Below are 18,786 nucleotides of genomic sequence, written 5' to 3'. Positions count from 1 at the left end.
AAGGCGCCACTTTATTGAGAGAACGAGAGGCAGGTGGAGGTGGGGGAGGCGACATTCCCTTCGGCGGCGGCGGCGGGGGCAGGGGAGCCACCCTCGGAATCGTACTTCAGGCCGAAGCGTCGCCCGAAGGAAGCGGCCGTTTCCACCCCGGGCTCGGGCAGGACAACGCGGACACCGCATATGTACAACGCGCCGGGTCGCCCCGCGGCCCTCCCGGCCCGCCCCCTCTGGCCTCCGCCCTCCGAGTCAGCGGGCTCGCCTCGGCCCTGCCCTGCCCGGGGCGGGGGGCTGTCCGGCGTGCAAGGAAGTCCGTGAGCGAGCGTGCGGGCGCCTGACAGGCCTGAGGCCGGATTCGTCCGAGAAGCCGGCCGCCTCTCGCTCCCCCGCGCGCGGGCCTCTCCGGAGGGGCGAAGCGGTCCTTCCGAGCGCGGCCTTCGTCGGGTCGGGCCGGTCGGCCTAGAAGGTGTGCGCGTTCCTGCAGACGCCGCAGCCGAGCGCGAACTCTTCGCCGGTGGGCGGGTGGGCGACGTGGAGGGGACACTCGGTGCCTTCCAGCTGCTTGCCCTTCGGACCTGGAAGAGAGGCCGGCCGTCAGCGCGGAGCCCGCTGGTCACCCCCGGGAGGTGCCAGCCGGGCGCGGGGATTCGGGGCGCCCCGTGGTGCCGCAGCTCGGCCCAAGGCGACCCCGGGGGTCTGGCGGAAGGAGTGGGAACGGGTCGCCTTAGCGTCAAGCGGGAGGGAACGCAGAGGGCCGGATCAAGGCGCCAGCCCCAAGGCCGCTCTGGCTGGGGCTTTTCCTTTGTCCGGTCCGTCATTAGGGGCTGGCTGTTGAGGCAGCTTTTCTATCTTCTATATTCTTAACCCTTTGCCAATCTACCGTTGAGCTCAGTTTGGCTGGGGACCCAGAATCACCATCATTTTAATAAAGAAATGCTATGATGGATCCCCATTGCTTTGGCTCCTGGGATGGTGGGCTGCTGTCACTGGGGCAGGAGACAATTGCAGAATTCAGCGGTGCACAGGCCCGTGTGTCCTGCTTTAAAAAGGTTGCTACATTGGTAACAGGCATGGAATGGTAGAGGAGTTGTATCAGAATCAGAATGCCGTTGCTGGAGAAGGCCTAGTTTTAATCCTGCTTGCAGCCTGAGCCATTCTTTCAGTCCAAAGTTAATGCTATGCTTTGGGAGGTTTTAAGCTGTCTCTGGTCACAGAGAGAGAGAGAAGCTGGAATGCAGGGACAGACTGGCAGAATGAAGAAAGGGGTTAGGGTGCTGCAGTAGGGCCCCTGCTCCCCAGCCACAGAAACTCCCAGGGGACTTTGGGCCAGTCCCTCCATCTCAGCCCAAGAGCCCGCATGGAGTAGTGCTGAAGGTGCTGGACCAGGAGCGGGGAGACCCAGGTTCCCCCCAAAAGCTCTCTATGAGATTTGGGGCATTTCCTCTCATTGGCCTCCCTCCCTGCAGGGAAAAACTAGAGAGAAGTGTTCTTGGAGGAGGATACAGATTGAATGAACACATGAATACAGCCAGTTATCTGCATTGATTTCCAGCATTTCCAAGGCCAGAAGTAAAAAATGCAGTATCTCTTACAATGAAGAGAAACATGACTTACAAGGGTTCCCTTGACCTAAGGATGTTTTTATTTATGTAATGTATTCGTATTTATTAGAACTGCTTTTACGTCACTTCAGTCATGTGAATCTAACATTATGAGTTATTTTCTGAGTCCATCCTAATATGCATCTTTGCCTGAGATTTAATCACAGTTTTTTCTATGTTGTTAGGTGTGGTGTAGTTACACCACGCAGACTAGACTCTTGTAATGGTCCATTTATGCCATGGAACAGCATGACCACTGCAACTGATTTTGTTTGATAATCCCCTCTTAACATATTTTCTTCTCACAATGTATGAGCTTTCACAAACATGCTGAATGTAATTGACCTATCATGACCTGCACTGGAAATTGTAACTGATAGCGATAAAAGACAGTTCACAAGCCACCTAGGGATGTATTTAATGGTACTCTAAAAGATTACCTGCAGGACAGTGTGGAAGTTCCTCTTTCGGAATGCTTGTCATTCTCTGGAAGTCATCGTGACAAGCGTTGCAAAAATGGGTGGTCCCGAAGCAAAAAAAAACTGCCACCGAACAGCAGTAGCGGCATTTGTATTCTAGAAAATCTGTACCGTGTTTGGGACACATCTATGGGGAAAAAGGAAAAACAAGCATGGTTTAAGCTAAAGGGAGTGAACGTGGACTCGCTCTACTTAACAGGTTCCTGAAACAGCAGGAAAGAAATGTTTCAGCACCTGAGCTCTCGACACATCTGAGCAGGCGCCACAGATGAGCTCCCGGGGATCGTAGTCGTCTCCCTGTCCAGCTTCAGCATCACAACGGGCTTCTCCACCAAAGTAAGCCTGGAGGAGGGAACCGAGAAGAAGTGCTGAGCACCACGCCAGCCCCCAGAAATAATAATGCTACAGGGACTCGGTGAAATGCAACCGGCTTCCTGCTGCGACTTAATTGCATTGTTTTATGCTTCCAGCGTTCCTCCACTTTGGGAGAACCAGAGCAAGGGGAGTGCAAGCGGAGAACTTTCATTAGGATCCAATACAAAAATGCTTTTGTTTCAAAAATCCATTTTGAAACTGGAGGCGTCTGTTACGAAATTGGACCAGTAATGAGCCATATACTCTGATGTAAGTCGTCATGCTTTTTGAAACGAATTCTTTCAACACTGGTAGTAATGGGAAGTTATACATATTACATGTTAATCATGTAAATCAAATAATAGGAAAGGCATTAGGATGTATCACTTTGAAAGATGGCCTTGTTCCAAGTCTATTCCAAGTGTGCGTGATTCTCTGGCAGCAAAGCTTCTGGAAGTGACTGGGTGAACGTTAAGTGGGCAGAAGTCCTGGGCCTGAGTACCGCTGGCTAAGCTGCTGATTAGTTAAGGGAGGTGAGAGCATCTAGCGAAAAAGGGTGGAAAGAGCAAAGGCCTTAGGAACCAAAAAGACACCTGCCCACTGAATAACGGAAGAGGGGCAAAAAGGGTAGTTGGTAAGAAGATGAGAAGGCTTGCAAGAAAATTTTAAAAAATAAAGGGAGGAAAGGAGTAAGAAGTTCTTGAAAGTAAGAACTGCACCTGAAAATAGGTGGCTCCCAAACAGTTTAGGGAATGGCAGGTCCCTATTTATCCATCATGCTGAAACACCCCCACCCCCAAGTCCATCACCTGAGCTGGGCCGTACCTTCCTGCATTTGTAGCAAACGTAATACGCGTATCTGTTCATGGCAAAGCCAGCAGGGTCATTATAAAACCGAGCCCCGGGTGTTGTGATGGCTTCACTCTTGTGCAGCCCTTCATACTCCAGCCGCATTAGGGCCTTTCTCTTGACATCCTCATACAGTTCCTTGATTGGATCAAGCAATTCCTTTAATACCGCATGGTTTATTTTGTTCTGTTGTGTTAAAAAGAAGGAAAGAAGCAGTAAGGCACATACCACTGTTCGCGGGGCAAAAAGATCATATTTTGCTTGGCATATATAGAACGAGGGGAAACTAGTCTGTTCACGTAAATGGCCCTTCTGTGGTGAGGAAAGACAACCCAGCCCAAAGCATTTCACTGCATGACTCAGTGTAAGTGTTCAGCCAGGGCCCCCCTATACAGCATATACACATGCTGCCTCTCTATCTGCCTCCAATTTCCTATGCATTTTGAAATCCTGATGCATTTTGGCATGGCTTTATAGGGTGCCACCTGTTTTTATTTTATCCAATGGCAAACTGTTTTCCCTTTATTTTTCTTGGTTATCAGATGACTTCGGTGCATCACTAATCTGTACTCAATATAGTACATTAATATGTACTCAATACAATCCACAGCAAGAATGTGCAGTACAAAGTTACTTTATTTTCTCTAATACAGGTTATTCAAATAAAATTTAGTAAACTACTTTTTAAAATATCTGTGTATTCAGTATAACAAATTTATCTTTGTGTTTACTGAATAGCTGAAAATCGCTGACCAAGTATTTCACTCCAAGGGATACTCCCATCTTGGTGTTCTAGGACTGTGTCATTTCAGTAATTCTCTCCACATCTCTCTAAATGAGAGATGTGATGTTCGGTGACCACTCTGCAACTTCTACTTCTACAGTTCTTAGATGACAAGCACAGCAATCCTATACAGTGTATTCTGGCTTCTTAAGCTTTTTCCTTTGCTTTCCATAAACAAATCACCATTTAAAATCATTTATTTACCCCAGGCTTTTTGCTTTTTATTTTTCTTGATGTTTTTCCTTTTATATGTATTGGGAGTTTGTGGGGACATTATATGTCCATATGGAATGGACAGCATACAAGTAAATAAAATAAAGTAAGATAATTTAAGTTAAAAACAATGTAAAAATTTGCAGGTAATTCATACTATGAAAACCAATGGAAAATGTGCAATTTTATGTTGCAAAGCCCAGCATTCCAATTCATCAAGATTATCGATCTCAGTGTTGATGGTGATTTAAGTGTCTCCTTCAATGTAAATTATCAAATGCATTAAAATAGCTCTTGCCTCTGTAACTTACCTTGCAAATGGGGCAGGACATGAATCCAAAAGTAATGCGGGGGCCCAGCCACCTGTTTTCTAGAACCCGGCAACAGCATTGCAAATGGAATATGTGGCTACAATCCAGCTGCAGAAAGGAAGAGCTATGAATACATTTGCAGTAATACTCCTGGATAGACACACTAAAGTGTAACATTCCTTTAACTTTCCCTAACTGCAAGTTCATAATTTTTTTACAAGCTATGTTGTCTCTTAGTCATGATTTGTTGAACAATCAAAGTGGTCTGATTTCATTACATCAGCCCCAATTTACAGCCCACAGTAAACAGGTTTAGTGTCATTTCCAACCCCAATAATTTGAGTCTCCGGAACCATGCTGAACTGGCATGTTGGGCAATTTTAGCACAGTGGACTCAGTCCTGTGATATGGAAAGCGGTGGCTGATACACATGGGTGGAATCGGTTAGGAAGAAAGGAAAACTCTGTGCTTGTGTATTCTGGCATACACCCTCAGAAGGTCACTACAAATATTACATTCAGCCAAGACTGATGCTAGCCATATGTTTTTTGCTTTAATCCAGTCAAATCACATTTTGGCTAGGATCTCTCTCTGAAGAGATATAGGTGGCAGTCCCCACAGGCTCACTTTCCAATGAAAGAGGCAGTTTGCTAATCCCACTTCAAGCTTTATTTTCACATTCTTTTACAGCTAATTTGGGATTAAATTTATTCAAGTTGAATGCTCAAGTATGGTGAAAAAGATTCACGAGACCAGATTTACATGTTACTGGGGAGAGAGCAATCGAGCCTATTAAACCAGGCATGGAAGCTGATTGGCACTGGTTCTTTAATGATGGTATGTGTGTGTCCCCTTTGATTCAAGGGAACCCTGCTTTTCTTCCTGAGCTGCTGTGCCATGTCTGTGGCTGGCAGCAGCTTCACTGGGACCCTCTTGCCACCCTTGAAGTGATCCAGAGGATGGGATGCCTTCCAGAGTGGGGCTGGGGGGAGGATTGGAGGAAAGCTGTACCCTCCTTTCCATAAATACTGTAAGGAAATCTGTTTGCATGGTTGCTGCTGGGCAGAGGTTAGCTGTAACCTGTGGTCCTGGATGGGTTTCTTCTCACAGACGTAAGCTGGCTTAGCAGTGGTTTGTCTTACTTCCTTTTTCCCCTTATCCATTCTCTTGCTGGGCAACTTCCTAGCTGATGGCTGAGCAGCGATTTGGCACACTTCGTCCAAAACTATTGTTATGTGGCTCTCAATTCCTTCTCCTGTCATAACTTTCCAATCCTGGATGGCCCTGGAGGGAGGTGGGGTGCTGCTTCTGGTTCTCCATAAGGGGCCTGGGAAGGGAGCATCAAGCCCAGCCAGGCCTGGAGACCCTGGCACCTACTGCAGAGCCCTGCTGTGAATCTGCCATGAAGCCACGGGGCCCCCAAATTGCTATTCCAGCGTGCGATCTGCTCGGCCACCAGGATGATTTTGGTTCTGTGCAGTGCCAAACTCTATGAACTGATCTGTTCAGATTCCCACCAGACAACCCATGACCCATGGACCACAATTTCAGAGATAGAAAAGCAGTGCGAGCGGGAGCGTTTTCTGACTGCCTGCCAGCTTCCCCATTGATTTTGCTTGTGGGAAGCTGGCAGGGAGCATCGGAAATCTGATCAGGTGACCACGGCAGAGTGGTGGCGCAGCAGCAGCCAAAACTTTGCCGATTCAAAGGGTGTGAAGATCCTTGAAATTTCAATTTCACAGGAGTAACGTATCCTGGATTTTGTATGCATTCTTTTAGCTGATTTGGCGCACCGTCATTCAAAAATTATTGTGCTATGATGTGCTGTTTCGGCTAACTGAAGGTGACAGACAAACAGACAGAGAGTTTTAGTAGCATACAGATTAGCTGGTCAGTCTGCAAAGCTACTGACTCCATTGGTCCACCTTCCCTGCCAGTAATCTGCACTCACATTTACATGGAGTTTGGCAAAGTCAGATCTTGTTAAACAAGGTGATGTTGCAAACTCATGGCATCCACAGGTCAGTTCTGTTTTTCAAGTCTCTTGGCATTACTTCAAATGCTTTGAATACTTATTCTTGATGCCAAACAAAACATTCGTTTCAAAAATGAACAACAAATGTGAGAGTCCAGTTAAACAAGATTACAACAGCAAATAGTTCTGGATACATAGAAGCATATGAACATTAATACTACCAGAAGAAGAGGCCTAAAAAACAAGAAAGCTGAACCCTTTTACACAGATTTGCTGGGACCCAGGGATCGTGCTAGGCCGCTTGACAGTAGCACCTTACCACTGCTGTGCATCAAGTACCCACCTGAATAGCGGGTGCTGCTGACAGGGCCTCTGTGAAGCATATCATGCACATGTCATCGGCATCTTGCTTCAAGGTGGTGGTGGTGCTCTTGTCACAGCCATGCAGGCAGGGCAAGCACAGCTCCTCGTTCCTGACTCCGCCACAAGGGTGGCCACAAGGATGGGTTTTGCTGCATGCGAGCTTAGCATATTCCTAGGGAAAGACCAGCGCAGGCTATATAAATATTCTGGGCAGGGGAGCAAAAAATGTATAGAAATCCTGCAATGGATTTAACTGGCAGGAATGGCAGAGTTGTCTGGTGGCTACTGAACGGCTTCATGACGGAAGCCGTGCCCTCTTCCCTTAGTAAGAAACAGGCACTTTCGAACGGTAACAAGAGGGGGAAAGGGAGTCCATGTCGGGCAGCTTTCTCGGATGTCAGTACAAGAAGAGAAAGCAGGCAGCAGCAGGAGGATCCTCTCCTACGTACAATGAAGCCTCGGTTGGATGGACCATTCGGGGAGAGGGGAGAGTCTGCAAAATCTAAATTTATATCACTTGCATAATTACACATAATAATGCAATAAAATCTCTACTCGTAGCAGACAAGGGAGACCCTGAACAAAACCTTTGTCCATTGTACCCAACATTTCTTGAGCTGATGTCCATCACATGGAGAGTTCACTACAGCAAACGTTTCTCTCACCTCCCAATGCCTAAAGAGTTTCTTTTTGTAGCAAACTGAAGTGAAAAGGAAGAAAAAATCTGCAAATACGCAGGACAATGGTAAGCAAATGCTTTGGGGGCCCCAGATTTTGGCAAATGAGGAAGACTCTGGAAAGAGAAGTTGGATAGAAAAAACAGGATCTTCCTCATCCAGAACTACCTTTCCTCCATGAAAGGACATCCAATTCTGAACTGCTGCTACTTTACTGTCTACTGCAGAACACAAGACTCCCTCATCTTTATATCTACTTGTAAATAATTTTGGACCTTTTAAAAACATTTCTGGGACAGCTTTCATTGTCAAATAAAAGAAAGGCAGAGGAGCCCTGCACTGTATATCTAAATGTGTGTCAGAAAACTTTTCTTTTCCTTGGACTGGCATTTGAATGGGTGGGTGGACTGGCAGGGGAGCAGTGAGAGGGCTGAGGGCTTCTCCTGTCTGGTTTGGGCTGCTCCTTCACCGGCAGGGTTTCCCCAGAAAAGATCAACCGTCTGTGGAACCCTCAGAGGGCGGCTGTTCCACCCTGGCTCTGCTCTGCCCATCCCCTTGCTGGGTGCTTGCTTGTAGCTTCACCCAGATCTCGTCCAGCTGAGCTATCCCCCTAGAGGGGCCACGGGATTGCTTCCGAATTACAAAAAGCTTGTCTCTGAGATTCTCAGAATGAGTCCTCCTTGCTCAGAGTTTGGGCATACAGACCTGGCAATCAGCATCCGAACAGACGCTGCCGACGGCCGATAATTCTGTTCCATTCCGGCAGCCACAGAAACGACATACTTCACAGCTGCTTGTGGTGGGCTTGCCTAGATCAAAACCGGAAAGGAAAGGAAAGGAAAGGAAAGGAAAGGAAAGGAAAGGAAAGGAAAGGAAAGGAAAGGAAAACTTCCGTATTATCAATCAGGCAAATATTAATCCTTCTACCAGCAGAAAAGGGTCTAACCAGCAGCCATGTCTCTGCAGTACCAAGACAAGACAGGCCCTGAAAAATGGAAGAATGTAGTGGATAAATATCTGCTTGGATTTCGCTCTAATCTAGAGACTGTTTTGCAAGCAACATACTGTTCTTGCATCTCCAGAACTAAGAGATGTAAATCACCAGATGTCTCACTGAGCTGGGTACTATAAAAATACTTGTACATAAATACAAGTAAATAAATAAGCACTGCACGACACACACTCAGGATGCTCAAATGTATTTTACATTACCACCATTCAAGTGATAAAAATGAAACTTTAATTAAAAATAAATCTTACCTGTATGTTCTCTGAATTCCACCATGGCCTTCATGGTTTTAGAATCAGCCAGTGCCATCAGCCAGAAGAGCTTAGTTCTACCACAGCCTTCATGAAGATCTACTTTGATGGCTTCTTCTTCCTCTTTGAACACCTGTTAAGTTTTGTCAAACATGTATTAAGATATCTAACCAGGGAGCCTACATTATAAAAATACACATTTAATATGGACTTCCGTATGTTTATATATTTCCCTCTCTTATTTGTCTTCTTTAGTTACAATGTTTCTGAGTTGCCCCACTCAGTTATGACTCAGGTTGGCAAAAACCAAAGAGAATACGACCATACTCACCAAAATAAAAGCAATACTGTATATACCCAAGACAAAGGCCTGCTATAATCAATTCAAGCCAATGCATCTTGAAATTCTATGGCTTGAACTGCCCTGCAAAATGCAAGGAAGTATGGGGCCAAGCATACATCTGGGCAAAGTGTGTGTAATGTAGGGGGTCCGTGTACTTCTCATGTGGTGGTGGTTCCCAGCAGGCCCTTTCTGGACAGTAGGAATGGACAGCCAGTCACTGCCTGAGGGAACTGGGCCCTGGGCCATAAAGGGCTTTGAAGGTGACAGCCAGCAATTAGACTGGGAGACACCGCAGCAACCTAAGAACAGGTATGATTCTTCACTGGTGGGGTTGTCCCACCAGCAGCAGTCCAGCCACCCCATTCTGGGCCACTTGCAACTTCTGAGTTGTCTTCAAAGGCAACCTCAAACAGTGTGTTGCAGTAATTCAACCAAGTAGTGATCAGGGCATGAGTCACTATCATGAGGGTACCGTAGTCAAGGTAGGACCGCACCTGGCGCATCAACTGAAACTGGGCCAAGGCCCACCTGGCCACATTCTGCTGGCTGAATAGGACCCAGTGGTCCAGGAGAATTCCCAAGTCCTGAACCTACTACTCCTTTGGGGGACTGTAACCCCATCCCCCAGAGTAATTACTAGGATCAATGTTGCTGAGTTCCCCTGCTATTTGGTGATGACAGGTGATTCCATTTTGGTAGGGTGTAGTCTCAGCTTCTGTTCCCCATCCAAACCCTGATGCTGGTTCAGGCTTTCCCAGCACATCTGGGAAATGATATACAGTATCATACAGATATACTCAGTGATGATATACAGTATAACCCCAGATTGACAAAAGCAAATCCCTGCCTATCAACCTACCCTAACCTTTCTCTTGTGGCTAGGAGGTAACTAATTACTAACTTGGGTGCCATCTTAAAAAAAAAAGAAGAATTTTAAATATATTTTCCTGAGAGTTGGAAAACACGACTCATACGTCACCTGTCGCTGGTGTGACTTTGTTCGTCGATGAAGATGAAGGAATCGATCACAGTCCGTGCAGAGATTCCCGCACACATTGCACAAGATAATGGCTGCAGTTTCCCCATCATCGTGGTTATCACACATCGGCTGAAAGATTTTAAAAAGGTCAGTCTAAGGTTAGTAAAGTCTTCTTTGAGCTTTTCTCCTGGTGGCCTGTTCTTTAAGCACAGTAAGCAGTGTGCTGCTGCCTACCTTTGGGATCCCACCCCCCCAATTTCCCAGTCTGGACTCCAGCCTTGGTGTTATGCCCTGTCTTGCAGGACAGGATCAAGGAGCACATGCTTCAGGAAGGAATTTTAACGCAAGAATTAGGGGGAAGGTCAGAGTTTTGGAAGCTGTGGTAGGAATCTCCAGCCCTCTTTTACTGGTGATAAATAATTAAGAAACAAAGAATTCATTAAGGTGGAGCCTCTTTGAGCATTTTAAATTTCTTCTTTCCGGGCTTTCTGTGGCTTACGAAATAAGCTACAAACTAACCCATCTCCCATCTGTGGATTGTAGTTCCTCCCAATTCTTTCTCAGCCTCCTCACCCCTGGGGCCGCTTCCTGGTGTCCCACCTATGTCCTGACCAGATCCAGTTTTACTCAGCTTGGGGAGATCAGCCACAGTCAGCTGGCTCTGGCTAATGTTAAGTGTCCCTTTTCTTTTCAAACAAAAGCAAGATCTCTTTGTACTCTGAAATGTAGCACTGAGCAAAGAATATCACATTCCCTTTAGTCTGGGAAATATCCAGTATCTCAGAAGATGTGGAGACAGTGTGTAACTCTGAAAGATACACTGGGAGCAGCAGCAGCAGCAGCTTTCTTTGTACCCATTTCTCACCATCTGTTTTTGCTGTCCGTCTTTTCCCATCCATCTTCCAGAAGAGAGTCGGTCAACGTGATCCTGATCAAGGACGCACAGGGAGGCCAGAGCCAGCCACAACTGCGGGAAGAAAGACAGGCCCATTCAGCAACATTATAATTGTTTTATGGTTTTATTGTAAGCCGCCCAGAGTCACTTGTTGAGATGGGCGGCTATAGAAATCAAATAAATAAATAAATAAACAAACAAACAAACATAAAGGCTTTACCAGTAGTTTGAGTGATTGCTTATTTATCTATTTACTGGGGCTTAGGTGCTCTTCTAATCTGCGTAGATCTTGGTGATTTAGAGACTTCTAGCCTCGGAACACCAGTTCTCTCGAGAAACAACAAGCTTAAAATCACTTAATAGTCAAGTGAAAGGTTACGTCTCCTTCAAGCTGGAATGGACACCTGGGGACTCAAGGATCCCTCTGTGACATTTTCTTGGCAAAACGTGGAAGTGGGTTCCATGGCCTTCCCGATAGACCCTTCACCCTGCCATCCAAGTGCTCACCGGGCTGATTGTGCTTTGCTTTCTGAGAGCAGCCAAGGGAAGGGGTGGGGGGGGGGTGCTGCCCCCTAGCTGGACTCCACAGAGGCTGACTGTGGCCAAGCAGCTACTTCAGATAGAAAAAATAGCCGTGCAATACTATGTGAAAAGATACACTGCAAACAACTTGCGTATCATGTACCTCACACCATCACTCTCAAGAAATGTACCATGGTTTTAAAGAGGCTTTGATGTCTCCTGCATCAGAAACATTTCAACGTTCAAATGTCAGTTCACCAGGTTTACTCAACTAAGTTGCCTCTTGTAGAACTGTCAAAGTAGTATGTGGGAGAAAAATTACTCTTTCACATCCTGTGTGGCTGGCACAGGTGTAAGTAATTATTAGTAAATTACCAAAATAGACAGACACCTCCAGAAACAACAGGTAAGCCAACTTTCTTACACGAGTTGTTGCGATGCAGCGCACGGGGGATCTGAATTCTTCTTCCATTTTGGTCAAAGCAATGATTGTTTCAGCAATGGCATTTTTCGTCACACGGGACCAAGCTTCAGACAAGTGACCCTACACAAGGAAGCAGTTCAGCCCATGAGTATAAATATAATGTTTCATGAAAAGATGAAAAAAACTAAAGTCTATTTTAAAAAGGAAGTTGAGCAAAGCTGCTATTCATGTGTAACGGAGCAGAACAGGTGTACTAAGATAAGGAAAGCTTACAGCTGCCATGTCTTTTATGAGCTTAATAATGATTTCTGAGATCTGGGTTGGGGTTGAGCCCTTCATCCACCAATGGCTTTCACCTCGTCTAAGGTAACTAGAAAAAGAAAGGAAAAAAAAAAGATTTAAAAGGCAGAATTGACAGCACTTTTGAAGCAAGTTTCAGGAACACAGCTGTGAACGCCATCTCAAAAGGGAAGTCAGTAAGAATCTTACGAAAATGCCCTGTGGACTGTTGGAAATTGAGTCAAAACAGTGGCGTAACTGCTGCTAACCTGGAATTGAAAATCATTGGCAGAGTAACGGTGGTAACGCCTTTCCCAGCTGCCGTGCCAGCCGTGCCAGTTATGGTGGTGCCTTTGGCCTTGAGTTGAACGGTGAGGGCTTTGGCAATACAGCCCAGAAACATGTCCAAGATGCCTAGCTTGTTCCAGTCTCCCTTCTCCGTGGAATGGATGATGTCGCTGATGTCTGCTGGGGGCAGGGCTTTGACCCCTATGACGCTGGCCAAGCGGCTGGGGGTGACTTCTGGCAGGACCCGTCTCAGCAAGGAGGTGACCTGAAAGAGCACCCACAGAGGTCAGCTGGCCGTGGCGCGAATCGCCCTGCAACTGGAAAAGGGCCTCCTCTTGGAACTGACCTGCCTCTGTACTCTGGGAGAAGCCGTGTGCAGCAGGGAGAAGAGGTCCTGCAGCAAGGTCAGCTGCTGAGCCAAGTACTGGCGCCCCACATTGGAGCCGCTGAGTGCCAGCACCATGGAGAGCAGCTCAAAGCAGTAGGCATCAGAGGTGGCGTCCTCGTCGCTGGGCTGGGAGTTGGCGTTCTCTTTGCTAGAAATGGCGTGCTCCCATTCTTCTCGGACACGCGTGGCCTCCATCCGGATGGCTTGCACAATATGAGCACAGACCTAATCATAACAAGGAGCATCAGAGAAAATTAAACTGCAGCTCAATCACATGATCGCTTCAATTTAATTACCTAGATTGTGGCTCTTTTCAATTAACATTGATGGTAATACTCCTTTCATTCAGTTCAGGGAAATATAAAGTTTGGTGTTGTGGTTAAGACACCAAGCTAGAGACTGGGAGACTGTGAGTTCTAGTCCTGCCTTGGGCACAAAGCCAGCTGGGGGACCTTGGGCCAGTCCCTCTCAGCCCTGGGAAGGAGGCAATGGCAAACCACTTCTGAAAAACCTTGCCCAAAAACCTGCAGGGACTTGTCCAGGCAGTCTCCAAGAATTGGACATGATTGAAAGGATTAAAAAAAAAAGTGAGACTCGGGTCTACTTCCCACAGTGCTTATATGTGTGCATACACTACATGCGACATGCCTGAAGTCCTTAGGACAAATATAAGTACAAGTAGGTCTTCATGCAATATGGGCAATATAACTTGCCCAAATCAACCCAAAAAAGAATGTTTCATTCTGTATGGAGCTGCTGCAAAGGTAAAGTCATTAAAACATTCTGCACATATATGGGGGGGGGGGCAGCTTTGCTCCTACATATCACATGGTTTCCAACCTCCCCAATTCCAGTCCCAAAGGATGTGTTGGTTCCAATCGAAGCGAATATTTGTAGCTCAGGGTTGAACTGTGGAGTCCTTGGTGCTCTCTGATGTGTTGGTTCTGTCTCCAGATGAGTGAGTGTGTGGACGCTGTGCACACCAGGGTAATTCATTCTGCGCACACAACCATTAGCTGTGTGTTAAGTGAGGTTCAGTGTGGGAACCCATGACTGAGCAGACGGGCTTAGCACATTTTCATCTCTGTACTGGAAATCAAGCATCGTAGCATGGTGGAGCCCTTACATTTTAACGGTTTGGGAGCACTGACGGGTTCCTAACTGTCAGGGTCCCCCCTCCTTCCCCCCATGGCTTGACTTCCTAGCATACGTAATCTTTTGTTCTTAAGCCTGGAAATCACATGCATAATGTAATGTAGGAAAATCAGCTTACAAAATGTTGTAACGAACAAACCTGCTTTTGCAAATTTGTGAGTTTACTCCTGCTAAATATGATTCCAACCATGTGTTCTTTCAGGTCTGCATCTGAGGTTGCCTTGAAAAGGAATATGATAGTGTTTAGTATGATCCTATGCTTCATATTCTGATTAAAAAATTAAGGCAGTTTTGTTTCCAATGTAAGTCTTAGTATTAAATAATACGAAGAATATAGCCAACGTAAATCAATTGAAAAATTAGGATATAAACATATTTTCAAAAACAGAAAAGGCCATAAGCCGTAAATCTCTTTAAGATCTTCCCAAACATCTGAACCCCAGACAACGCTGGTTTTCCACTTGCAGCACAACGGGTTCTGTGCCCTTGGGTAGGCGAGACCTGCTCCGTCCTCACCGGGAGGCGAGATCTTTCCTAATGAAGAGGAAGTTCACGCAGTGGCAGCCTCCAGGAGCCAGCAGAGAAACCAGAGCATTGGGGAGAACAACTTCTGCAGAGACCACCACAGGAGTCTCACAACCCAACCTCTGTACACAAGAAGAGAAGTCGGCTGTGGGGGTCTCTGCTGCAGGAGGCCCCGCTGGCCCTTCTGGATGAGAGGCTGGAAATGGGTGCGCCGTTAGTGGCGGCTGCCAAAATTCTCTAGCAAGCACTGCTTTGGCTGCTTTTAGAACAGCAACTATAATTTCTGGGCTTTTTTTTTTGCTTCCAGGCCTACAGAAGTGTGCGTGTTCCTCATAGTTTGACAGGAAATTTAAGAAAAAACGTAGTATTTTTGGTCAATTGGAGAACTAGTCTTGTTATTCTAAGCAACATTACACCCACAGCCGTAGCTTTCTGTGGTGCTGACCCCAGAGCAGCTCCTAGGGCTGAAGCGGCACTGAATACACGGGTTCAGCTCCTCGGCCCATATTGTGTCACAGCACAGAGACCCATCGGGTCTCCAGTGAGCAGCATCCGGCCGAGACTCTAAGCTAATGGTTAATGCCTCCCAAGGGCCAAGCAACATGGTGGCAACAGGCCTAGGCTAAGCTTCGCTGGTGCCCGATGAAAGAAATGTCCAAATTGCTTAGGGCGAATCCAGCAGTATCCCCTGGGCAGGGTCTAATTTCAGTGATTGCAATGAATGGGTGGAGCCCCGGCAGTGAAGTCCTCATTCAGTGTTACAAACAGGTTGGAGCCCCATTCCTGAATGATCTGGATTGCCAGCTAAAGGGGATGCGGTCCTGCACGGACAATTCAAGTCCCGAACCAACTTGCATTGGAGATAAAAATCTTGGTAACTGTAGGACACAAATAAATACATTGTGTACTTTTTCTTCTCCTTCAGGTGAGGAAAGCAAAGCCTTTTCTTCCTGTTCTGGTGTCGGCTCAGCATCTCCAGATATGAGTTTGCCGAAGACCTATTTTGGAGGATGAACGAAATACTGAAATAAGACAGATGTGCTAGTATATTCTTTTATGCAGCTTTGTCAGTAATTTTAAAACACTTGCTTACTGCATTTGCAAGGTGGCCAAGAACAGAACCTGGCCTGAAAATGAGCTCTGAAATGCATTAAATAGTATCTCAATGCTTTAACAGGGTCTTGCCTGCTGCACGTGTGTAACGGTTCTAACACAACAAGCAATGTTTGTTGTCAACAGGACAGCCCTGAGAGTAACTCGATACCAAATAAACACCATGCCATGATTTTCAGATTCCTATTATTAGATGCTGCCTGGTGCAGATCCTGCATTAAAACACGTACATTCTACCTTCGTGCAATTGTTCCAAGTTGGAGAAGAGATACTGCAAGATACTTAGCCAAGAGGCAGATGGAAAATGGTGACGAGGGAATTGGGAAATGGACATCTGAGGCAGAAAGCATTTCAGAAATCTAAGCAAAGCAGGAAGCAGCAGAATCCACCATAGGTAAACACTGCAGTGTACAGCACAAATGTCCATTTGTCCGTTTTTCCAAGGAACTCAGATGGACATGTGCGTACTCCAATGGATCCCTGCTAAGCTAAATCCCACCCACCACAAGCCTGTCATCTTTGGGGCCTTATTTAACCTGTGGATTTTTCTACTTTTAACAACTCGAGTGTGCTCTTTAGGAAGGGGCAAAAGAAATGTGGAACACGAGGATCAGATTCCCATGCCACTTCTGCCTAGCGTGGAGGAGGCTTGAGTGTCCCGTTGCCCTTCGCACCACCTCACCTGCGACGTAATGAGCCTGAAAACTCGCAACGTCTCGGCTTCACAGCTCCTTTGCTGAGCAACACTTGCTGAGATCTGGCCGGCTATTTTGATGCTTTCACCATCTTTCCAACCGAGCACTTTCACCTGCCGAACTCGGAGAGTATTTTCCGGCCCCTTTAGCTCAATTTTGAGGATGTGATTGTCTCCACCAGGAAGTTCACTGGTTACCCAGCCAATATGTCTTGAATCCAAGTCAACCTAAAATACAGGAATATACAGAAGCAGTTTGTGTAGAGAGCAGGAACATAATTCTGTAACATTTGCAAGCAGAATGGTTCAAAAATCAAAATCAACCTCCTGGGTTAAGGCTACAAGATCTGACTTGCTAAAATACACATGACCAGTAGATGGCCATCTAGTGGCTGTCTCAATTTCTGCAGCCCAGATACGAAGCTAAGTCACATCCAAACCCAATAAATGGGCAATAAACCCAAATAAAACCAATAAATAAATAAATAAAATTAAAAAATAATTAAAAAATAATAAATAAATAAAAACCAATAAACCCAGTAAACCCAAAATGGGCAACGTGACTTGTCACAGCTAAATAGACTACACATCTGGCTGCTGGACCTCACAAGGATTTCCCAGCAAGGAAAAAAAAGCAGCATGAACACCGAATTGCTATGCCATATGATTAAAAAAAAAAAAAAAAATCCAAGCGGAATGGTCACCGCTGCAGAATTAGCTGAGGTTAGCACATGTGAGAATTACTGTTGGTTTAAAGCATTTGCTTGAAAGTAAACCGTGGAAAAATACACAAGCAAATCAGCTCTAAATCAAACCAATATTATCCTCTCCCCCAACTACATGGAGCTGGACAGTTAAAACTAAAATAGCACATGACTTCTGCAGCTACAAACTTTTTAGCACAAGGACACATGGAACACAGATTACTAAATACAAGGGGAGAGATCATGTATCTTTTGTTTCTTGCAATGTCAGAGTAAAGATAGTGAAAAGAGGTCCAAGTTCTCAGTTAAGGAAACTGATCTGCACAACCATTTCATTAAACATAATGTTAAATACACAGTGCTTTAAGCATTAAGATGCTTGGTTAGTACTCATAATGGCATTGGTAAGCTACCTGTTTTATTCTGCAAAGATCTTCTACTGCTTTTCCGGTCAAAAAAGTCATTGAAGTCACTTTGTTCTAAATGTGACAATATGAAACAAAAAATAAAAGCATTTTAAGTTTCAAAACTACTTTTAGTATCAACACTTTAAAATAAAACAGATGCATAGACAGAGCCAGTTTTAATGGTTAAGGCACTAGGCTAGAAACTGGGAGACTGTGAGACTTCCAGGGGAAGAAATTGCAAACTGGATGCCTCCGATGAGAGTGGAGCTGACGACCATGGAGGAATGAGGAGCTGGTGAGTGGACCAGCTCTTTGTGATTCCTCTTGGGACAAGGAGAGGACTTGGGATTACCCACAAGTGCTTCAGACAGCTGTTCCTTGTAAAGACACTGCGAGACAGTGGTCTCTGGCAGGTTTAGAGCCCTGGGAGACGAGGGAATAGCCATTTTAGCCCAAGCCGCAGTCGGCGCCTTTATGGACACAGAGTCTGAATACTTCCTTTTCTAATCACGTTTCGAAATTGCTTGTTAACTGCTTTTCAGCTATTAGGAACTTTTGGAATGACAAGTTTTACAGCACTGGGTGAGTTTCCTTCAATTGTTAGGAAAATAAGTTTTAAATGTAAGTTTTAAGGACTTTAAAAAAATCATTTTTTTAAAATAAGCAGCAAAATGGTGATTAGAACATTGATTTTGGAAAGTTACAAATGGACTAAAGGTTTTGAAATTAATTGTAAGAATCCTTCTCATGGGAAAATGCTGTTCTTTTGAATTCTTAAAAAAAATTATAGGATGGGACTTGGAAGGTTGGACACTAGAGAGAACAAGAACTAAAGATTACAATTAAAGAAGAACACTTAAATTTGACTTACTAACAGAATGGAGCAAAATACTTTAACAGTGGATGTATTGAAGGATATTTGTGAACAATGGACCCAGAAGTTAATTTTAAGAGTGTCTGCCATTATAGACAGACTGTGGAAGATGCTATGGAAGAGGAACAAGTGTTACCTGACAAGATTGAGACTGATCTGAAAGTGGATTTACAAATGACAGGCTACAAGAATGATATAGAAAAAGATGCTACACTGGACATACAAAAGAAACCAGCTGATGTCTTAATAATTAAAAGGGACATACAAATAACAAACCAAGAATGTGACCTTGATAATTTTCCTATATTGGATTTACAAAACAGGCTTGTTAAA

At 45.4% G+C, this 18,786-nt stretch overlaps 1 protein-coding gene across 9 annotated transcripts in view; it reads right to left on the bottom strand.

Annotated features, from left to right (window-relative positions):
- Nucleotides 1-89: 89 nt before the first annotated feature.
- The window catches only part of MYCBP2 (MYC binding protein 2), a 132,435-nt gene continuing 113,738 nt past the window's right edge, over nt 90-18,786 (bottom strand). For 4 of the 9 annotated variants that reach the window (XM_063304505.1, XM_063304507.1, XM_063304510.1 and 1 more), the window contains 18 exons: nt 17,586-17,651; nt 16,457-16,696; nt 15,561-15,659; nt 14,276-14,356; nt 12,940-13,206; nt 12,575-12,858; nt 12,300-12,396; nt 12,027-12,146; nt 11,051-11,152; nt 10,186-10,314; nt 8,864-8,996; nt 8,309-8,412; nt 6,907-7,098; nt 4,589-4,696; nt 3,257-3,466; nt 2,312-2,419; nt 2,039-2,204; nt 93-572 (listed from right to left, as the gene is read on the bottom strand). In XM_063304505.1, coding sequence (XP_063160575.1) covers nt 457-572; nt 2,039-2,204; nt 2,312-2,419; nt 3,257-3,466; nt 4,589-4,696; nt 6,907-7,098; nt 8,309-8,412; nt 8,864-8,996; nt 10,186-10,314; nt 11,051-11,152; nt 12,027-12,146; nt 12,300-12,396; nt 12,575-12,858; nt 12,940-13,206; nt 14,276-14,356; nt 15,561-15,659; nt 16,457-16,696; nt 17,586-17,651 — 2,622 coding nt within the window. In that variant the 3' untranslated portion in view covers nt 93-456. Of the gene's footprint in view, nt 573-2,038; nt 2,205-2,311; nt 2,420-3,256; nt 3,467-4,588; nt 4,697-6,906; nt 7,099-8,308; nt 8,413-8,863; nt 8,997-10,185; nt 10,315-11,050; nt 11,153-12,026; nt 12,147-12,299; nt 12,397-12,574; nt 12,859-12,939; nt 13,207-14,275; nt 14,357-15,560; nt 15,660-16,456; nt 16,697-17,585; nt 17,652-18,786 lie in introns of all 9 variants that reach the window. The other 5 variants (XM_063304512.1, XM_063304513.1, XM_063304509.1 and 2 more) reach the window with 4 other exon arrangements.

Source organism: Candoia aspera, chromosome 5, assembly GCF_035149785.1.
Source record: "Candoia aspera isolate rCanAsp1 chromosome 5, rCanAsp1.hap2, whole genome shotgun sequence".
NCBI classification, from domain to species: Eukaryota; Metazoa; Chordata; class Lepidosauria; order Squamata; family Boidae; genus Candoia; species Candoia aspera.
This window is presented reverse-complemented; position numbering and strand designations above follow the sequence as displayed.